The 21,917-nt window shown below is 39.7% G+C and overlaps 1 protein-coding gene across 1 annotated transcript in view; it reads left to right on the forward strand.

Moving 5' to 3' along the window:
- The window catches only part of STMND1 (stathmin domain containing 1), a 29,371-nt gene extending 12,618 nt beyond the window's left edge, over positions 1–16,753 (forward strand). The window contains exons 3-5 of the mRNA XM_012753691.2: positions 3,126–3,277; positions 11,911–12,042; positions 13,104–16,753. Coding sequence (XP_012609145.1) covers positions 3,126–3,277; positions 11,911–12,042; positions 13,104–13,391 — 572 coding nt within the window. The 3' untranslated portion in view covers positions 13,392–16,753. The remainder of the gene's footprint in view (positions 1–3,125; positions 3,278–11,910; positions 12,043–13,103) is intronic.
- The last annotated feature ends 5,164 nt before the right edge of the window (positions 16,754–21,917 follow it).

Raw genomic sequence — 21,917 nt, forward strand, 5'->3', positions numbered from 1 at the left:
GGTAGGAGGATCATTTGAGGTCAGGAGTTCGAGACCAGCCTGAACAAGAGGGAGACCCCATCTCTACAAAAAATAGAAAAAATTAGGCAGGCATGGTGGCTCACGCCTGTAGTCCTAGCTACTTGGGAGGCTGAGGCAGGAGGATCACTTGAGCCCAGGAGTTTGACATTGCGGTGAGCTATAATGATGCCATTGCACTCTACCAGGGGCAACAGAGCAAGACTCTGTCTCAAAAATGAAAGAAATAAAATTTAGTCAATTGTCTCACAAATGTCCTGTATAAATAAATTTCTCATTCAGAGTTCCAGATCATATGTTTAATTTGGTTGGCAGGTGTGTTCAGTCTTTTTTAATAGCTCTTCAGTATTTGATATTTTTTATGATCTTGGTACATTTGAAGAGTATAGACCATTTATTTTGTACAGTGTTCCTCAGTTTGGGTTTGTCTAAGTGTTCCTTATGATTGAGTTCAGGTTATGCATTTTAGCAAGAATACCAAAACTGATATTGTGTCTTCCTTAATACAGCAGATTAGGAGGTATGTGATAACTATATTTAATGCATTATTTTTTTTAACTTTTCTGCCTTGCAAAAGTTTTTTTTTAATCTAGTAAAATTTACTAATTTTTCAATTACATTTAGAATTTGAGTCACAATTAGAAAGCCTTTCCCTGCACCAAGATTAAAGACAAATTCACCTATGTTTACTTGTGTAATTTCAAACGACATGAGAAAATGCTAATGGAAATGTTAACTACATGGGAAATAAAACAGTACGTCCAGTATGATGTCAAATTTATAAAAATAAAATGTCATGTATTAACGATAACAATCTCTGGATGGTGAAAGCATGGGCATTTTTTTATTTTACTTTTTATTCTTTTCTATATTTTCTAAACTTACTACAGTAATTATATATTACTTTTATGATAAAAAAAAAAAAAGCACAGTGTGGTTTTAAACATTCTCCAATATTCCCTGATAGCCCAAGAGAGCAAGAAAATTAGTTGAAATGACTGACATATTCCAGCAATTTCTGTGTAGGTTAGTTACTGCAAATGTCAAGCTAAATACTTGGACTCAGCAAAGAATGGACCACAATGGTTACAGTAATTTCATTGTATTAGTGACAGATGTCAAACATGACATTCCTTTTAGAAACATCCTGAGACAGACATGGACCACAGTGAGCTGTTTACATGACATATTTGGAAGGAAAAACAGTGAGATAGTGAGAATGTGGGTGTTGAAGCCAAACAGACTTGGATTCAATCCTAGTTAGCACTCTTACTACCTGTATCGCCTTGAGCGAGTTAATTAGCCTCCCTCATATCAGTGTAGCTATTTTTTTTTATAAAATATGAATAATAATAATTCTCTCTCAGACCTTATGTTTGCACTGGGTGTTATATAGTACACCAAGTACTTAGTATAGTGCAGGTGCATAAGTGCTCAATAAATAGCAATTATTATTTTTTGACACTTCCAGGTAAGCCCACCTTCTAACAAGAACAACAACAAAAATATCATCCTAATTCCTTAACGGGGATTTGCCTCTGACATTTTTATTGAGTTTTTCTCCATTGTTTCAAGTTTCTAGTTTACTTACGTGGATGACATGTTTTAGCCCACCCTGCACCAAAAGTCTGCATAGAGCACTTTAAAGTGGGACTTGGCTCTATTTCAAACAGCTTTGTGGGTGGAAAACACAACCCTGAAAAGGTACTGAAATGCGGGGGAATTTGTTGGAGTCACTTGCGGTGGTCAATTAGAGAAATGTCCCACAGCAGAGAGGTTACCATTCAGAAGTGACAGACACCTGAGTAGTGTGTGTGCATCCGTCTGTGTATGTTCTCTGTCTTCCCAGCACAGAGTCATGAAAGCTGTCTTAGCTAACCATTGAGGTTAGAAATTTTCATAAAAATTATTCCATCCGCAAAACAGAATGGACTTGGTTACTATCAGGAATTCAAGATGATTACAAAACAGAAGAGAGCTCATCTCCGAGGACTCCCCATCACACCATCTCCGACAGGAAAAGCAAAGCTATCTTTGGCCCGACAAACCAGTGACCTTTATTTAATAACGTGAAGACATAAAAGCAGCTGCTTTTTTGCTTATTTAGGTAATTGGGTGATTTGGAAGGGGGCCTCTCTCACTAGTGTAGCTTTTAAAGATGAAACTCCCCTGTAAACCGTTTCAATGCTCATTTTTAGAATCATTAATAAAAATTTAGCTGATAACAGTCTAGCTCCAGTTCTGATTTGGTTCAAAGACTCTTTTCAAAAAGGCATACTTTTACTTATGTAGATTTACCAGATGGCGTAACTTTAAACTCAGAGTTGCAGAACTAGAAGTCTCTTGGCAACATCACGCTGTTTATCCTTTGTATACAAAGCATAGAAACCAAACTGCAACTCATGAGAATCACCAAAAGAATATCTGAGTCTTAGCTGTGGTTTGGCTACATAATGAGTTGAGCAAACCCACGGCGTCATACCCGAGTGTATAAGTGTTGTTACAACAAAAAGGTAGTCCATGGCAGCACACAGGAAGAATTTTTGTTGGGTTAATATGTGATCTGCTAAGTAAACAGTATGTTATGTTGATGTGTATCCTCTGTAAGAACATTAAAAAGTTGGGCTTTAAAAGATTACAAAGAGTTAAATAGAAACATATTTATTGAAGAGTACTGAGACTAAGATTTAATTAAGTAGCACGATTGACTCATTTATTTATTTAGAGACAGAGTCTTGCTCTGTTTCCCAGGCTGGAGTGCAGTGGTGCAATGGTGCCATGGTGCCCACTGCAGCCTCGAACTTTGGGCTTAAGTGATCCTCTCACCTCAGCCTCCTGAGCAGCTGGAACTACAGATGCGTGCCACAACACCCACTATTTTTTATTTTTTGCAGAGACAGGATCTCACTATGTTGCTCAGGCTGATCTCAAAGTCTTGGGCTCAAGCGATCCTCCTGCCTCGGTCTACCAAAGTGCTGGGATTACAGGCATACACCACCACCCCTGGCCCTAATTAAGTAGCATGATTTATAAGGCATCTGTTTAGCATTCAACTGATAAAATCTTCATTCTTACATTTCACTTTCTTTTTTCTTTTCCTTTGGAAGACCTAGTGACCAATGGATTAATCAATAAGCCCCAACCCCTAGAGAATCGAGAGCGACAGAAGTCATCAGACATCCTGGAGGAACTAATTGTTCAAGGAATAATTCAAAGCCACAGCAAAGTATTTAGAAATGGAGAATCATATGATGTCATGGCAAGTAATTTTGTAATTAACATTAGCTTATAGTTCAAAGTAGCAATAGAATATGATTGATTGCATGTCATTATTTCCAGCATCTTTGAGTTATAATCCAGATGACAGCATTCATCTAAGTCAGATTTTTCTCCCATAAATTGCCCCATACCTCTGCACATAATCCTCCTCTATCGATCTGGAATTTCCCTAATTGTTAATGATTAATCAATCCAATAGAACATATCTTAGGTTTTACTAATTTTGAAAAACAATAATCCCCATTGAATAACATGCCTTAATTTTTTTAGCAATTTTTATTATTCATTACCTATGTCATAGGCATTATGCCAGGCATTGGGAATATTAAACTAAATTCTGATTTATTCAAGAAGGAAATAGGCCTGTGACAACACAGTGTTTGTTTGTTTGTTTGTTTGTTTCTGGGTTTTGAGATAGTCTTGCTCTGTCATCCAGGATACAGTGCAGTAGTGTCATGATAACTCACTGCAACCTCAAACTCCTGGGCTCAAGCCATCCTCCTGCCTCAGCCTCCTGAGTAGCTGGGACTACAGGTGCTTCCCACCATGCCCAGCTAAATTTTCTGTTTTTAGTAGAGACAGGGTCTCACTCTTGCTCAGGCTGATCTTAAACTCCTGACCTCAAGTGATCTTCCCACCTCAGCCTCCCAGAGTGGCGGGATTACAGGCATGAGCCACCACACTGACCAACAAAGTGTTTCAGATGATGAGTGTGCTAATTACTTTGGTTTGATCATTATAAAATGTATAAATGTATTGAAACATCATCCTGTACTCTAAAAATATGGACAATTATGTTTCAATTAAAAACAAAATAAAATTTAAAAAAAGAAAAGACAGTGGGCCTAAATGTCAAAGCTAAAACAGATGTGCTTATACATTTATACATATGCACACCCTAAAAGCAAACATGAGGAAATAAACACAATTCTAGAGATTGTTATACTATTATTTTTTTGTTATTGATTCATCCTCAACATCCTGTTGATTCATCCTTAATCTGTCATTGGTTTTCCTTAGTGTGAGTAATGTTTTTACTCTGATTTTAACTGGTTTGGCCGAAGTCTTGAGTTCTAAATTTTTAAATAAATTCTCTATAAACCTGTGAATAAGATAGCAGATTTTGTCACTGTTGTGTGTTGTCGTTATTTTGTTTTGTTGTTTGGTTGTTTGTTTATTTTTAAAGCCAATGCTCTCAGGCACCACCAGTAGTAGTCCTTGAAGCATAGGCAGAAGTGAGAAGGTGAAAAAAAGAAATAACAAAGAAAAGAAGCTGGAGGAAAAATGAATGGAAAAGAAAAGAAAGAAACAGAAATGGTGGAAATGGGCAACACAAATCACAGACTCCTTACTGTTTGCCTATCCCTGTGTTGTAGGGAAAACAGTCAATCAAGAATTAAAAAAACACATTATTTTAAATCAAGTTTTCCACCTAGACCAAGTCACTTCATGTTTGAAACAAATTAATTTCCTTCTCCGTGTGTAGGGATGTTGAGAACTCATGAATAAAAACCAAAGTGCCATTTTCTTTTGAAAAAGGAAAATCAGTCTTGCAGAAAGTTTGGGGGAGATTTTCAAATTTTATGAATGATATTACCAGGCTGCCAATAATAAGAGGATGTGGGGGAAAGAGCAAGGTAAAAATGGATCATACAATGGAAAGGATAATGTCAACGTAATGACAGTTTACATTTGCACAATGCTATCTATGATACAAGGCATTTTGGAGTACCTTATCTTACCTGGAAGTACTAGAGGAAGAATGGGTCTTTTTAATGTCGAGGAGGTGTAGAGATGTTTTTCTAGCTGTAGGTGAGTCTCTGGGGGTCAGAAAAAAGAAGGCATGTCAAAAAAAAAAAAAAAAAAAAGACGAGTAGTCCAAATGAAGAGAATAGATTTTGAAAGCATTCAGTAGTTAAGCACTGCCTTCTTAAGGGAAATGCTTTAGACACATACTGGTGTTAACACCGGTGGGAATAACATTAAAACATTTCTCAGTGATTCAATTGCCAGAGATGAATGAGTTCTAACTTAGACCTTGCAAAAGAGCAGGCAAGGTTAATTAATTTAAGCTGCCTTGTGAAAGAAATGTATCTATTAAAAAATGAGAACTACAGGCTTGACTTTGAATGACATGATTAAGTAAACCAAAGATGAAGACGTTCATACTATACAGACATGGAATGGTTGTTAGAAGCAGAGTTGGATCATTCACAAAATGATTTAAATGTGACAGGCTGCAAGAATAACACATTTTTTTGTTTGTTTGTTCATTTTAGTGTTAGGCCACGATATCCCAACAAAGGCCAGGCTTGCAGTAGTCCTTGACCTGGCTGTACACTGGGGTCCCCTAGGGAGCTTTCAAAAATCCCAATGTCTGGGTCCCCCATCAGGCCAGTGCCAGGGCATGGGGTGTGGCTTTCACACTCTCGAAAGTTCCCAAGTGACTCCTGTGGGCAGCCCAGGCTGAGAACCACCGCCCTCAAGTTTCAACAAACCTGTACACAAAGCTCTTAAATTCATTACCAAGGTGGAAAAACGTGCAGCTTTTGAAATCATAGTCCATTCCCCATTCATTGTAAAAGAGAATTCTAAAACATTCCTGAAAATATACCATTGCAGGAATAGGGACCAAGGAAGCCCATGGAAACGAAGAAGAGATGCTGTTGCTCAGTACAGATGAAGCCTCTTTCAATTCAAGTGTAGCTGAGAATATACGTGTGTCAGACACCAGGTGGCTTGCATATTTGGGGAAAAGTTATAAGGGCAACGTAAAAAGATGAGAATGAATATTGAAGGAATGAGAGGGGAACCATATTAAGAATGGAACTGTTAATATTTTGAACTAATACTTCATCTGAAAAAAAAAAGACCAGATATGATAAAATGGCTAAGAAACAAACCCAGGAGTCAAGGGAAACACAAAAGGGATGGTTATAGAAAAGATGTTGATGTCAGCAGCTGCCACATGGTTGTGAATCTGGTTAGACATGGAAATATTATTTCTTCATTGCTCTATGGAAAAAAAGAAGTCTCTTAACTAAAATAGTATGAGGAAAATAGAATCAATGTGAGACTACTTCAAAAATAAGACTTCTTATGTGGACCAACAGTATACTGAAATACGAGGGAATCTTAGACGTAGATTTGAACCTTTCTTGGCTGGGTCATTGTCTCTAATTGAGTTATTTCAGTGGAGTGGAATGAAGGATGCTGGAAAGTGAGGGTCTTCCAACATCTTCTGAATCAGGGGCATCCCCTGTGAGCCAGTCTCACCCTGGAGGTCCAGGGGAGGATCTGTGGCCACCATGGGGGCCTCCTTTGTCTTTTTGTCTTTATATTTATCGTGTGCTTGCTGGCAAGCACTACAGTACTTCTACAGTGCTCTCCGAATAACCAGCTTTCAGGAATGTTCATACTAATAGATTTTGTGTTTACTAAGAGTTAAAAAGATAGATAAGAAATATAATATTAAGAAGCTAAATAGCATATTAAGTGACTCTTTCAATGTAGTTTAAAATATTCTAACGAGACTCAGGTGACTATATTATAAATGTGCATTGGGTTTTTTTGTTGTTGTTTTTTGTTTTTCGAGTTGTGAGGAGGGGTGCTCAGTTGTCTTGTGTTTTTTTGTTGTTGTTGAGACAGAGACTCACCCCATTGCCCTGGGTAGAGCGCAGTGGTGTCATGGTAGCTCACTGCAACCTCCAACTCCTGGCCTCAAGCTGGGACTACAGGTGCACACTGTAACACCTGGCTGGGGTTTTTTTTTCCTTTTTTTTTTTTTTTTGGTAGAGTTGGGGGTCTCACCTTTGCTCAGGCTGGTCTCAAACTCCTGAGCTCAAGCAATCCCCCCACCTCTGCCTCCCAGAGTGTCAGGATTACAGGCGTGAGCCACCGTGCCTGGCCTATGAATTGGTTTTAGGTACCCACGTCAATATTCGTATGGATTGGTGTGGACCACTGTAGACAGATGTGATGGGCTCTCATTTATCCACATAGGTTATCATGGAGTTCAATTGTCTTTTATCCCCAACTCATTTCTCCCTGTTTCTTAGCGTGTCCTGGGTCTCCCTGCACGAGGCCCTGTGAATTCTCTGTTGACTCTTCCCTCCTGTTGTCTGGTCAGAGTTTATCCCTTCTCTGTGCAACTTCTGTACTTGGTAACCTTTAGCGTAGTTAGGGAGTTTGCTCACATGGCATCAGAATCTCTGACATTATTTGCTGAACCTCATGTGGAGCTTTTAAGGAAGAGGAAGTTGACTGGGTTAGGACTAAACAATGTCAGTTAGTGATCAGAGTGGCAGTCCCCAGGAGGCCCTTCCCCAGGAGGTCTAACCTTGACAAAACAGGAATGACCAGATGTCTTGCAGGAAGCTTTGTCCTTTTCTATGCACAAGACTCCGTTAAGGAAAACAAAACTAAGCTTCATCCATAGATCATTGGTTAAGAAAGCTTTGAGGAACACACAGTGGATGTAAGAAGTAACATATACAAGTTAGGTTGACTAGAAACGAAACTCAAATCTTATCTCAGCATCTTTGGGCTTGGCAGTCATCTAATAATATTCTTTAAGAAAATAACTGAACTGGTAACTTTTATAGGCTTTAAGCTTGATTTTTTCTTTTCTTTTCCTTTTTTTTTTTTTAGTTTCTATTGGTAGCATCTCTCTAAGCATAATACGATCCTTGTTATCATTTTTAAGTGCCAACATTTGATAATAATGACTTCATAAAACTGAGTGGTAAAGAACCCAGATATCATGCTATGCATCATTCAATTCCTTTACTTAAAATGTCGAACTCTAGAAAGGTCAGGGCTGCCTTGATAGGATTAACTTCCCCAAGGGGGCCAGGCAGAACATGGTATCACAGGTGTCATTTTGGGATTAAGCCACAGGAAGAGGCCACCCAAACTGGAAAACCAAAGTTTTGTGAGAACTACCGATCTCATCGTTTTCATCAAGGTTCAGATTCCTGTGTAAAGAAAACCCAGCTTTTCTCTACTGGATCTTGGATTCCTACTTCCATTTTGTCTTAGCCCTCTGCAAGCGAACATTCCTTAAAAAAAAAAAACACTTTCATACTAATTTCACAGTATGTCTAGTTGAGCCACCATAGCAAGTATGTCCCTCTCTTCAGCAGATGGCTTTTGCCAGCAGGAAGCCTAAGAGCCAATTGTCATAAAAATAATACAAATGGTGGGGGAGGGGTGGCTTGCTTTGAGGAACATTCCACAGTTTTCACGTGGTGAAAAACTTCACACTGCATAAAACTGTCTGATGGCTCTAACGAGCCAAAACGTCAATAAATGTTTCCCTTCAGAAGACTTTCCTAGAAGCATAGATTTCAAAGCTGAAGGAAACTTAGCAGTCCTCAGTCCCCTCACTGTTTCACAGCTGAGAAAGCCCAGCCTGAAGAAAAGAGGCTCCTCAGCTGCCGCAGTGGGTATTGGTGGTCATGGTTGCCCCAGGGCTGACTCTCAGGCCTCCTGCTGGCCTGGGGTAAGATAATACCCCATCCTGGTTATGATTCTGTGTGTTGTCATTGAAAAAGTCTTTTACTGAATGAAAAGTAGTTACTGTTTACTGAGCGGTTACTATATATTTTCATTTTCTTTCTTCCCCCATCCTGTGAAATAAGTATTATTAAACCTATTTTTACAAATGAGGAAACTGAAACCACCATTTACAAATCAATAAAGGGATGCAAGAAGAGAACTGTGGTAAGGCCCTAAACTTTGCAGGGGCAGGGGCATAGCTCAAAATAATGATAATAACCAGCCACTGTCTCCTGGTTTGCTTTCCTATAATTGCTATTCAGGAGTCACATAGTTGATGGTCATAAAGATTCTTAACTTTCCACATAGATAACATCCTCCATGTGAGATCTAAGGCTAGTTTTCGAGATATCTTGCAGGGCTCTTCCAGGCCCTGCATGTGGTAGAATGGCTGATCCAACCCAGACCAGTGGCCCATGCCAAGGAACTGACTCAACTGGTATTGCGACCCCCACCCAAGAACCCACTCAACAAAAAAGACAATTTCTACACCCCTGTGGTTCTACCCTGCCCTGAACCCAGCCAATTAGCAGACCCAATTGCCTAGCCTTTTGCCTGCCAAACTATCTTGGAAAACCCTTTCTCCCAAATTCTCAGGGAGATGGATTTGAGAACTTCCTCCCATCTCCTCACATGGGGCCTGTGATATTAAACTCTTTGCTGTAACCCCTGCTGTCTGGGTGCATTGTCTCCTTTTTGATAGTTGGGTGGTGAACCTGCTTGGGCTGTGACAAAACCATGGCCTGCAGTTTAAGGACTCATGGAAAGTCAGTTGATAGCCAAACCAGGATTCAAACCCAGGTCTGTCTGAGTTCTGATCTCGGGTGCCTTTTTCTGCTGGACTAAACTGCCTCTCTTTGTTTGATTTATTTTCTCAGTATCTCCAACATTATAGTCTGAAGAGACAGTTTCTCAGAAATTACAATGAATATTAATAGCTTCATTGTCTTTAAAAACATCTTTTGAGAAATTATCTGGAACAATATTCAGTTCATCTTATCATGAAGCCCTGGAGTTCATTAAACTTCCTGCAAACCCAGTTGTAATAAATCTGTGTATACTGACTTAGAGAGATGTCCATATTAAATTAATTGGAGAAAGCAAATTGCAGAGCAGTGCGTATGCTATAATTCCATTTAGGTTCTGTTTAACATTATAGATGTCCTGAATGCATATTATGTATATAAATATTGGTGCATAGAGGATATCTGGAAAGACACACACCAAACTCTTTAAAAAGGTTCATACTAAGAAGTAGGACTTGGGGGCCGGGCGTTGTGGCTCACACCTGTAATCCTAGCACTCTGGGAGGCCAAGGCAGGCGGATCGCTTAAGGTCCGGAGTTCAAAACTAGCTTGAGCAAGAGTGAGACTCTATCTCTACTAAATAGAAAGAAATTAATTGACCAACTAAAAATATATAGAAAAAATTAGCTGGGCTTGGTGGCACATGCCACATGTCTGTAGTCCCAGCTACTTGGGAGGCTGAGGCAGGAGGATCGCCTGAGACCAGGAGTTTGAGGTTGCTGTGAGCTAGGCTGACACCATGGTACTCTAACCCGGGCAACAGAGTGAGACTCTGTCTCAAAAAAAAAGAAGTAGAACTGGGGGGCCAAGTGGTTAAACACAGGATTAGGAGATTATTTAGGTATCATTTTAATTATTCATGATAAATGTACATTATAAAACACTAATTTTAAAAAACAAAACATAAATTTAAACTTTCTTTATAGACTTTTACAATAAGTTTACTTTTCTTGTAACTAGAAATTATAATTAGAAAGTCATTATTATTGCTTAGAACTGTCAAAAGGGCAGTTGATCCTATGAAATGGAATTTTTTTTCTGCTGTCATGAAAATATTTGTAAAGTTTCAGAGGAAAGGCTAGTACAGAGCTGTTGCTCAGTAATTATTCATTGTCTCTTCCCACCACAAACCAAAAGTAGTGAAAACTAATCTCTGTCCCAAATGAAAGTTATTTGTAGCTTGTGGAATATTATAAAATAATCAGGTCGAACTTTTCACCTTTATCCCTTTTCATCTTCATCCCTTTTCGTCCCTCATTCCTTATCTTTTTCCACGCTGTATTGCTTCTCAAGATATTTTTATTCTTAGAAGTCTTCTTCTACTTAGTTTCAGTGCACCTTGCATTCTCAGCAGCTTTTTTGTAGTAGTCTGGTGTTTTCAAAGCATCTAAGAGATTTTGTCTTTATGAATTAATTCTGTTGTTACTATTAATAGCTTTCACATTGCTGTTGCTTTTTTAATTTGCCTCTGGAAAGTTTCGCTTTTTAGGATTTACCTTTTTTTTTTCTTTCTTCTTCTTTTTTTTTCTTTGAAACAGAGTCTCGCGCCATTGCCCAGGGTAGAGTGCTGTGGCGCCATCATAGCTCGCAGCAACTTCAAACTCCTGGGCTCAAACCATCCTCCTGCCTCAGCCTCCCAAGTAGCTGGGACTACCACCACACCTAGCCAATTTTTCTATTTTTTGTAGAGGTTTCACTCTTGCTCAGGCTGGTCTCAAACTCCGGACGTCAAGCAATCCTCTTTCCTGGGCCTTCCAGAGTGCTAGGATTACAGGCATGAGCCTAGGATTTACATTTTAAACTGCGTTTATTCTAACTCTTCTGCCTTTCTCCTCTGTTAATGAATGTGGTTGTTTTTCCGCTTTTTTTTTTTTTAATTTTTTTTATTTTTTGAGACAGAGTTTCACTTTGTTGCCCAGGCTAGAGCGAGTGCCATGGCATCAGCCTAGCTCACAGCAACCTCAAACTCCTGGGCTCAAGCGATCCAATCCTGTCTCAGCCTCCTCAGCAGCTGGGACTGCAGGCATACACCACCACGCCCAGCTAACTTTTTCTATATATATTAGTTGGCCGATTAATTTCTTTCTATTTATAGTAGAGATGGGGGTCTCGCTCTTGCGCAGGCTGGTTTCGAACTCCTGACCTCCAGCAATCCGCCCACCTCGGCTTCCCAGGGTGCTAGGATTACAGGCGTGAGCCACCACCGCGCCTGGCCTGTTTTTCCACTTTAAAAAGTGTCTTCTTCCAGGTGGACATCACTGAGAAGCCGCTGAGAAAGCCACCGGCCAGGCTGAAAAAACTCAAGATCAAAAGGGAAGTACAGGATTTCACGATGAAGGACATCGAGGAGAAGATGCAGGCGGCAGAGGAGCGCCGGAAGGTACTCAGCTCTCAGGCGCTCTCTGCACACTCAGATGAGCTCGTGTCAGTATTTCAATGATCTGAGTGCTGCTTATGCTATAGGTTTAGTCTTCTTTAAAATATCCCTTGTGAAGGAATAAAGCAAAATCTTGCAGTTGGTCGAAGATTAGAGTTTCATCCATATAGCCTAAGTAAGCAGCATCCAATTCTCAAAACCAAGTGAAGTCTGGAGTTTTCTTCAAATAAAAAACGAAAGTTTAATTTGGGTGTAGGGGCAGGAGGAGAGGCAGGGTGGGTGTGGTGCTGTTATATAGCCGAGATGCGCAGGGCCGCAGGACAGAGGGACAGAGTCACGAGGCTGTAATTATCACAAGGAGTTTTATTGTCTAGCTCGAGCTAGGGTCCGAGCCCCCGGAGTGCCAGCGCAGTGACCTCTTCTTCGGGCAGGGACCCCCCCCTTTGTGTGCTAGTGACCCTTTTATACCTGAGTTGTTTACATACTGATCATGCATCCGCCCCCACAGTGATTCTTACTTCATCCTGCCCCTGATAGGCTCTAACCTGTTCTGGGTCCTAGCTGAGAGTCTCCGGTTTCCGCTGTTCTTTGTCTTTCTCCTCTGCATCCCATAATGTACCCATAATGCCTTGCGGTTAGCAAACAAGCAGTAAAGAAGCTGGAAGGTGTCCATTGCGCTTATAGCCCAGTATCTTACCGTGCTAAGCTGCGAAGAGGCCCTGCAGTGCATCAGCCAGCAACTCCTGCAGCATTTGCTCCCAGGGCTTCCAGAACTCTCTCCCAGCCGCTCTGCCTGGACCCGGCCTTCGCAGTGTGGGTCCCCGACAGCCTTCCTTCCCTTCCCTGCTCTCTATTTGGCCTCTCAGAGCAAGGGTCAGACTCCAGGCTCTGTGAGGGCAGTCCCTGTGTCTGCCTTCTTCACCTGGAGTTTCTCAACAAGATTTTGTTACAAGACTGAATAGTGAAATACAGAAAACCATACATGTTCATTAACAAGCAATCTTAATAAGAATTTGTAGAAAGTTATTCAAGCTCTTTTTTACTCTTTAATCCTGCTTTTTTAGACTAAAGAAGACAAAATAAGAAAAAGGCTACGGAGTGACCGACTTTTGCCCTCAGCTGGTCGTTCAGGTTCAGCCGGGGAGCTGAGCAAGGCTGAGGTTCCGTTTGCCAAGGGACTTCAAACGGTGAATCCTGCTGGGTTTGAACCCTCAGACCTGCAGGGAGGAAAGCCATTGAAGAGGAAGAACAGTACAAGCGATGCAACTTCCACTGGTGGAAACTACAATTATGAAAGCATTGTGGTTGTGGAGTCAGACATGTCCTACAACCAAGAGGATGACATATTCTAATAAGCCATTTTTTGGTGTGAATTTCGTAAGAAAGCATCCATTCTCCCCGGCTGTGACATTCTTAGTATGTGTCGTGTTCTCTGACTGCCTGACCTCACTCTATTGGGATTAGGAATCACTGTGTGAGCTAAAGGGTAGGTGAGTAAATTAGATGGTCATGCTAGCTAAATAAAAGGGAGGGAGATTTGACCGGCTTAGATGTTATGGGATTGGTATTCTTCTGCATGTTCTTTAAACATTGTGACGGTGTCTTTATTTTATGAGTATCTTCAGCTTACATGAATACATTTGTGCCAAATGAAATCATTTCTTTTCATTCCTGCCCTGCGGCTGTGTCCCCTGGTATCAGTCCTTTAAGACAAATTGCATGGATTTGTATTAAACATATTCACGATCTGTATGCTTCTTATGCTGTACAGCTAGAGTTTTATTATTATTATTATTATTATTTTATTTGTGTTACAAAGGAATAAAGCAATATCTTCGAGTTGGTCGAATTAACCAGTTTCATCCGAATAGTTTAAGTAAGCAATATCTGGTTCTCAGAATTAGGTAAAGTATGGAGTTTTTGGTCTTGTGAAAACAGAAAAACTTCAGTTGGAGAGCACAGGGCGGGAGGAAGTTGGGGAGACAGTGGATATACGGAGGGTCGTCTCTGCTGCCAGTGAACTCTCTTCCCCGCAGGCATCTGAGCTGAGGAGTTTGCTGGCCCTCATCTTATTGAAGTTATTGGAATTATTCCTTGGTTCTTCCCTCCCTCACTACCCACATTCTATTGGTTATCAGGTCTCGTGGGATTACATTCTACAGGTCTCTTGCAATCCATCTTCATACTTTTCTTCTGTCTCTACCTAGTTTAGACCACCCCACCAGCATTCAGCTGGGTTACTGCAACAGTTTTCTCGATCTTTATACAGTAGTCATCTGTTGAAAACTCCTCGCTGCCTACTTTTATTGTCAAGATCAAGTCCAGGGTCTTGCTGGGAAGGGTCTCAGCTTTCACAATTCACCCAGACTGAGCCTATTCCAGTTCTTCAAACTCAGCACAGTCTCCCTAGCCTCGGGCCTTTGCACATGCTCTTCCTTCCTTCCACTCTCCCCATCTTAGTCCTTGACTTGAAGAAAGTCTTCTTGTTTTTCATGTCTCAACTCAGACGTCACTCCCTCTAAGCCCCTCAGTTCGGGTTGGTGCCCCTCTCTCTCAGAGTCACCTTTTGGCAGCCTGGACTGCTGCTCGTCTTTGCACTTCTCACCCTGTCTAGGAGTTACCTGATAACGTTTCCATCTTTACTGTTGGACATTTTCAGTTCCCAAAGGGCAAAGGAGTGGGTCTGCTGTGATCATGGTTTGCATTTTTTTTGTACCTCTGCAAGCGAAATGCACATAATAAGTGCTGTGTGAATATTGCTTTAGTGGGTGAATGGATATGCCTGTGTAGCCTCCAGAAGCAGGAGGACAGCCCCAGGAGTCAGCTTGTTTTCCTGGAAATCAGTGGCTGAGGGCAGAGCTGATTTGACTTGAGGGCCACTCAGCATCTCCCGTTTGTACATTCCCTTTGCATATGGACCTTGTGTTCCCATAGCCTGTAGGACTCTGGACTCTTAATAGCCAATAAGGTATGATGGTGGAGATGCAGGGGGTAGAGGTCTCTTCAAAACTCATTTCAGAGTCAGAGTCTACTTCTAACAGCATGACCTTGGAAAGGCATGTGGGCTCTCTGTGTCTCAATCACTTTATGTGTTAATTTGGAATAGCCACCATCACGGAGTTGTAGCAAATTAAATAATGTGTTTAAAATACTGTGTAGACTAGAATATGCCACAGTATTGATAGCATGTTAGTTATATAAAATCTCATGTAAGCAACATGATGTTTTTCATCCATCCCAAGGTTTTTCTATGGAAGCATTCTCATGGTGGCATGTGCCAATCTTATAAAATACTAGAGTAGCTAGAATAATTGTACAAGGATACTTCAGAAAAAGATTTGGGTATCATTCATATCTCTGCAAATAATAAAATTTAAATGCCCACAAAATACTGTCAACACAGACTTGTATTGTGAATTAAATTCCCAAATTTGATAAATACTGACATAATACTTTCTCTTGAAATCTTATGCTCTTGCCTATGTTATATATAGGGGCTTGGATGGCATGTTTGTTGAGTTAAAATATATATAGTATAAATGTGAACATTATCATTGATACCTTAGCTTGAAAACCTCTCTACGTATATAGAGTTAAATATGCAAAAGATGAACACATCCTAAATGATAATCTGTGTATTTTCTTAGTGATGCCACCCACTTTAATAGGATGGGAAGAGAAACGATTAGAATGGATACCTAAAGTTCTAGGTACATTACTGCTCACAAAAACCATCACAGGGTTTGAGGAACCAGGGACTCGGAGACCCTGAGCAACTGCCCACAGTCACAGAGCCACCACCATCAACCAGGGACGAAGCTTGTATTTGAATCCTGCTCTGCCTCCCAAGTGCTATTAACTCCATCCCTGCAACGTTTTTTAAAAACTTCAAATGGAAATGTGACTTTCCCCATGATCATGTTTCTTCCTCTTTTCTTTTCTCTTTAAAGGATGATTTGTACTAATGAATAATCAAAAAGAAGAATTGAGATTTCTAAAACATAGCCTCTGGGATAATGTTAATTTTATGTATTGAAATAGCATAATTGGTTTTCTCATTCTTAAAGCACAAAATTTTGAACAACCACCAGGCTATTTCAACTAAAATCAAACCACAACCTTCAGGAAGATATGGGCCAGGGAACACATGATTAGATAAGTGTCTCTATAATCATCTTAATTGGGGGCCAACCGACTAATTTCTGCACAGTTATTTTTTTGTGAAAAATGACCTTGCTGTATCTAACAGAAATTACTTTGATATTTAATAATACTCTAATTCTAGGGGGGAAAAAACCTCATGGATGATTCATATTTAAGGTAATATATTTTAAATAATATTTAAGAAGTATATTTTACAATCTTTCAGATATATTTAAAATAATACACGTTGTAAGACGCTTATGTTTGTAAAAGTAATTTTGTAATCACAGGGACAAAAATAGAATTTATCACAGCGTGTTGCTATAGTGACTACCAGTAATTTATGACTGTGCCTATTCCTGTGTTTGTTATTCCACCATCAGTAAATAGTTAGTATTTGGAAAAGTAATTATACAGTAAATACTGCATTCTAAAGATATGTAATGCTAAACTGTGTCAGCATAAACATCAGTTTTTCATCCCCGTAATCTGTGTATGGGAAACCTTCATATAGAGCATAGTGGAGCCTATGTCTCAGAAAGGTCAATAAAAGGCGCTATTTTAAAATGAACTGTGGGAGATGACAGTTATGTTCTGTCTGTGTCACTTGTATTTGTCTTTTAATTACATGAGTAATGTATAATAGGAAATACTAAAAACTGTATGCAGCAAAAAGCACCAGGAATCCAATACTTCCCCCACTCCCCTTAAAAATAACTGCTGGCAACATTTTGTTACATGTACTTCAGTACTTTTTCCTTACAAAAATGGGCTCATCCCATATGAGCTATTTTGCACCTTGCATTTTTCTCTCCAGAGTACAATATCTTTCTGTGCAAATAAATCTGCTTCCATGGTATTATTCTTGATGACGTAACATTGTTTAGTTTTCCTATTGTGTTTCTAAGGGTTCCTGTAGATAACGACAGCCAACATGTGTTTCCATTTCTGTTTTGAGAATGTTGATAAGTAAACATAATTGAACATTTCCCTGTCAAAGCAGAGCAATCTAAACACCTTAAAGAGCAGAAGCTGCAATGCTTGCCTTGTATACCACTTTCCATTGCTTTTATTCTTGGTCACTACTTTTCCATGAAATGCCTTGAGTGCAAACCAAGAATGAAGGTTGAATGCAACCCGTTTTAAAAATCCACCTCCAGACTCTTCTGTTCAGGAAGTTGAATTCATCTCATGACAGTTTTTATTCAGCACACGGAGATTTCAAGTATACTTCAAAAGTTCACGTGATAGAAAGAGAAAAAAAAGTGACTATTATATATCCTTATATCTGAGTTGCCTTTTCATTGATAAGAATGAAAACTAGCCACGTGTGCAAAGTGTTATTGGCAGAGAAGTGTTTCCAGGTAAGGATCTGAAACCTTTTCTCTTGTTTTCAGAAACAAGAAATTATTCATAAAATCAAGTGATCAGCTATTTTAAGCGCAAAACACAATCTTCCTAGTAATTTCTAGTAATTAATACATAAATCTCCTCTCTATGCTAATAGAATTCAATCCCTAATCCAAATACAATGTATCCTGGAAAAAATGTATATGACAAAAATGTATGCTTTCTCCTGCTTAATTTCAAATAAACAGCAGTGCTCGCTTGTTCAATGGGAGAAAGACTGTACTGAGGGTTAACGTGTAACCAACCTTTGTTTACCAACTTGCTGGACTGGCCTATGCCAATAGTTCTCAGAGTGTGAGCCCCAACTAGCGGCATCCGCATCACCCGGGAACTTGTTATAAATGCACGTTCTCAGACCCCACCCTAGACCTTCTGTACCAGATCGTGGGCCCAGCGATCTGGGTTCTAACAAGCCCTCCAGGTGATTTTGATGCATACGCAAGTTTGCTCTGTGCTTGCTGTTCACACTGTAAACACACCGAGCAACATCCATAATACAATGCACGTTACAGACTAGAAGGCACCTTTCCAGCGTGCCCAAGGACGCCTGTCCCCAAGAGTCAAGTTGAACATTTACTGAGCCACCTATGTTTACTCTAAGACTTCCCAGTGCTATTTGTGCTGGCTATTATATTTAATTTTGTATAACTTTTTTAAAAAATGTTGTTGGAAAAGGGATAGACGAGTTTGTAAAAAAAAAAAAAAATCTTCAAAGTATTCTATACTCACATCGTTTTGTAAATGTCCAAATTTCACCCTCTAGTTTAAGGGGCCTAAAACTGTAATTACAGATAATACATTATGGGTGTGATTTATGCAAGAATTTTAATCATGCATTGATGTTACATCAAAGTATTTTCAAGTGAAAGTATATGTAAATGATTTAAGTTAAAATAAAATATTTAGAATACGTAATATATGCATTGTTTCTTAGGACTCCCTAATTGCCTAATTTTTCCTATCTAGGAAAAATCAAAGTGTTTTTCCTATTCTCATGCACTCAATACCACTTCACCCCTGGTCACCAAAATGTGTGGGGATTTCTCCCCACCAATAATCAGGCAATTCTCTAGTGGACACCAGCTGGGTGTCCTCTAATTCAATTCAACACTAACTACCTGGAGACAGTGTCAGGTCCCGCAGGCTAAGGGCTTAGTACCACAAGACTGCCCCTGACTTCAGACACCAGTCACAAGTAGTAGGTTGTCACCTATAATTCTGGCCAACGAGCTATAAATCAGGGTTCCCACAACTCCTTCTCAGGTTCAATTAATTTGCTAGAGCAGCTCACAGAACTCAGCAAAACACTTTCTTTTTATTATCCATTTGTTATAAAGGTTATTACAAAGGCAAGAGGTGAATAGCTAGGTGGAAGAGATGCACTGGACAAGGCATGAAAAAAAAAGGTTCCTAAGGCAGGAGCTTCTGTCCCTGTAAATTTAGGGTGTGCCACCCTCCCGGCACATGAAATGTTTGCCCACTGGAAGCCCTCTGAACCCCATAGTTCAGGGATTTTTAGGGAGGCCTCATTGAGTGGGCATGGTGGTTTATTAACTCCATTTCCAGCCCGTCTCTCTTCTCCCAGAATGGGGAGAGAGCATCGGTGAGGCTGAAAGTTCCAAGCTTCTAATCACGGCTTGGTCTTTCTGGTGACCAGCCCCTACCCAGGAGCCCACCAAGAGTTGTCTCATTAGAACAAAAGCTGCTCCTGTCACCCAGGAAATCCCAAGAGATTTAGGAGCTCTGTGTCAGGAACTGGAACAGAGACCAAACATTAGAACAAAAGATTTGCCTGATACCCCATCAGGAAATTCCAAGAGTTGCACCAACTCTGTGCCCAGCACTGAGGGCAGAGACCAATGTGTGAATTTCTTATTATTTCACAGCTATTTTTATTAGTTAATAATTTCTCACACTCAGTTGCATCTATTTCTACTTTAAAGAAATTTCATAACATTATATTTAATGTACTGATTAAAGTTTTAAAAATGTTTTTATGGAAAATCAGCTCTTTCTTTTATGCCATTCAAAATTGCTGACAATATTTTTAAAACCACTTAAGGGGATTTGCAATTCTAAAAACATTGTAAGACACTGCTATTATTTATTTAACTGATCCCTGTTGTTGGAAGTGTTGGTCATTTCCGATTTATCAATATTATAAAATATTGTAAATAATTCTGCAGTCAACATTAAAAAGCTAGTTTATTAAATTAGTCTTACATTTCACCTCCTAAGTTAAATAAAATAAAAAATTTCCTTTTGGATCTTGTGTCCGACATTGCAGGGAACTTGATGATTGAATTGCCATTTCCACAGAAATACTGTGACAATGAGTGACTGCTTGATTAGCCCAGATGACTTGGAACAATCTGTGTGAATTCTCTGAGGGACTGTTTATTCCTTTGTCCCTTCAAACTTGTGGAAATCTGTGCAGCTTGATTGCTGGAAAACTTACAGACAGAGAAAACAAGTAATCACCAGTTGTAGCCAAGGTAGAGAAATTCATTTTGACTTAAACCCTCAATCCAAGGTGAGCAGTAATTGCTGACCTGCAAACAGTTGCTAGAAAGACCAACAGCTCCAGTACAACACATTGTACAGCAAAGGAAAAAACCGATGTCCTTGGAAGATGGCCTTGGACTATGGGCTTGGTTAAAGTATTATATTTCACAGTGGTTGGCAATTTTATTTCGCTCTTTCTTATAAAAGCCTGCTATTTCATATGATCAAGGAGCATCTCAGGACCTGCATAGGCAGCACTCCCACCCCAGGCAAGGGAAAGAAAGCTCGGTTTCTCAGCAGGGAACCCCTTTGAAGTGCCCTCTGGAACCTTCTAAAAATCAGCCAACTGGAGCTCTCCCAGAAGTGGCTGCTAATTAACTGTTTCTCTCCTATTCCCCACATCACCTCGATAAGATCAGTAAATATTTTTCAATATATTTTTTTCTCCTTCGTCCCCTGGTCTGAAGTTGAAAGCTTTGGAATGATTTTAGTTACCACCTCTTTACTCCAATTCCCAGTTTTTCTGAGATAATTTAGTACTTTTGTTTTCATGTTGTTAAATTACCCATAAAGTATGCTCTTTTATCTCTAGAGTCCATATTTGCACTTAAATTACAAATTTACTGACAGTCTATGCTTATTCATTTAGGTAGATAGATAGATAGATAAGAATAGAATTTAGATATAAAGATCTCAAGTTTCACTGCTCATACTGTTTCTTCTCATCTTCTTGCCCTATCATAATGTCTGGGTTCATTTATGGTTTGTTGAGAGTATTTCCTTGAGAGCATCCCTCTTTGGGAACACTTAGGTATATAATCTCTGAATTTTTACATCTCCTCAGATTTCTTTCTTTACCATGTTAGATGGGATATCTTGGCTGGGTATAAGATAGCGGGCTTGCAGTTCTTCTCTCTCACAAGTCCATAGATTCAATTCTACTAGCTTCTATTGCTACATGTAAGAAATCCAAATGCTGGTCAAATTCTTTTTCTTTTGGAAGTAATTTGGTTGTTTTTGCCTAAAGATTTTATGATTTTATCTTTCTTTTTTGAACTCAGGAATTTTATTGGAATTTGCTTGGATATGAGTGTTTTCTCATCATTGTAGTCTGGAAATCAGTGTACTCTTTCAGTCTACAGGCCACCAATATCTATTCAACTGTTCTTTTTTTGTTTTTTAGAAGTGTTACCTCTCCTTCTTCTGAGTTCTATTGTAGAATTAGGTTTTCAGGCCTATTCTCCAAGTCTCTTATCCTCTCTATTAATATACCTTTTTTACCCTCTGGTCACTGAGATATTTTTTTAGACTTGCTCTTCCAGCAACCAGTTTGGGTCTTAACAGTAAACATCTACTTATCTTTGCAATTGCTTAATTGGTAAGTTATATTTAAGTTCAGAAATTTTTTTCTGGATTGCCAGTGATTCCCTTTAGTTGGTCTTTTCCCCACACTAAATTGTCATCTCTCTCCTCCAGCAGCTTTGTTTCTGTGGACTTGTATTCTATTCGTTACAACTTAACATCCCGTCTCTGCTCAAGATGGCGGGTGGGATTTGCTGTTGTTGTTGGATGTTTGGTTCGCGTACCCGGGTAAGACTGTTTCAATACCCTAAAAGACAGCAGTCACAGGAAGAAAGCATCAAATTGATCTCCATTCCAGGGATTTAACATGCATGAGTCTGGCCGATGTACCTGGAAGAAGGGTCCCTGACACTGGTCTCCATGTGCCTTACCAATCTCATAGGCAGGAGGGCTGAGCTGACCCATTTAGCTTCTTCCTGTCTTCATGGAAGCCCAGTAACCAGGCACATTTGTGAGGA

This window comes from Microcebus murinus, chromosome 15 (genome assembly GCF_040939455.1).
Source record: "Microcebus murinus isolate Inina chromosome 15, M.murinus_Inina_mat1.0, whole genome shotgun sequence".
Classification (NCBI taxonomy): Eukaryota; Metazoa; Chordata; class Mammalia; order Primates; family Cheirogaleidae; genus Microcebus; species Microcebus murinus.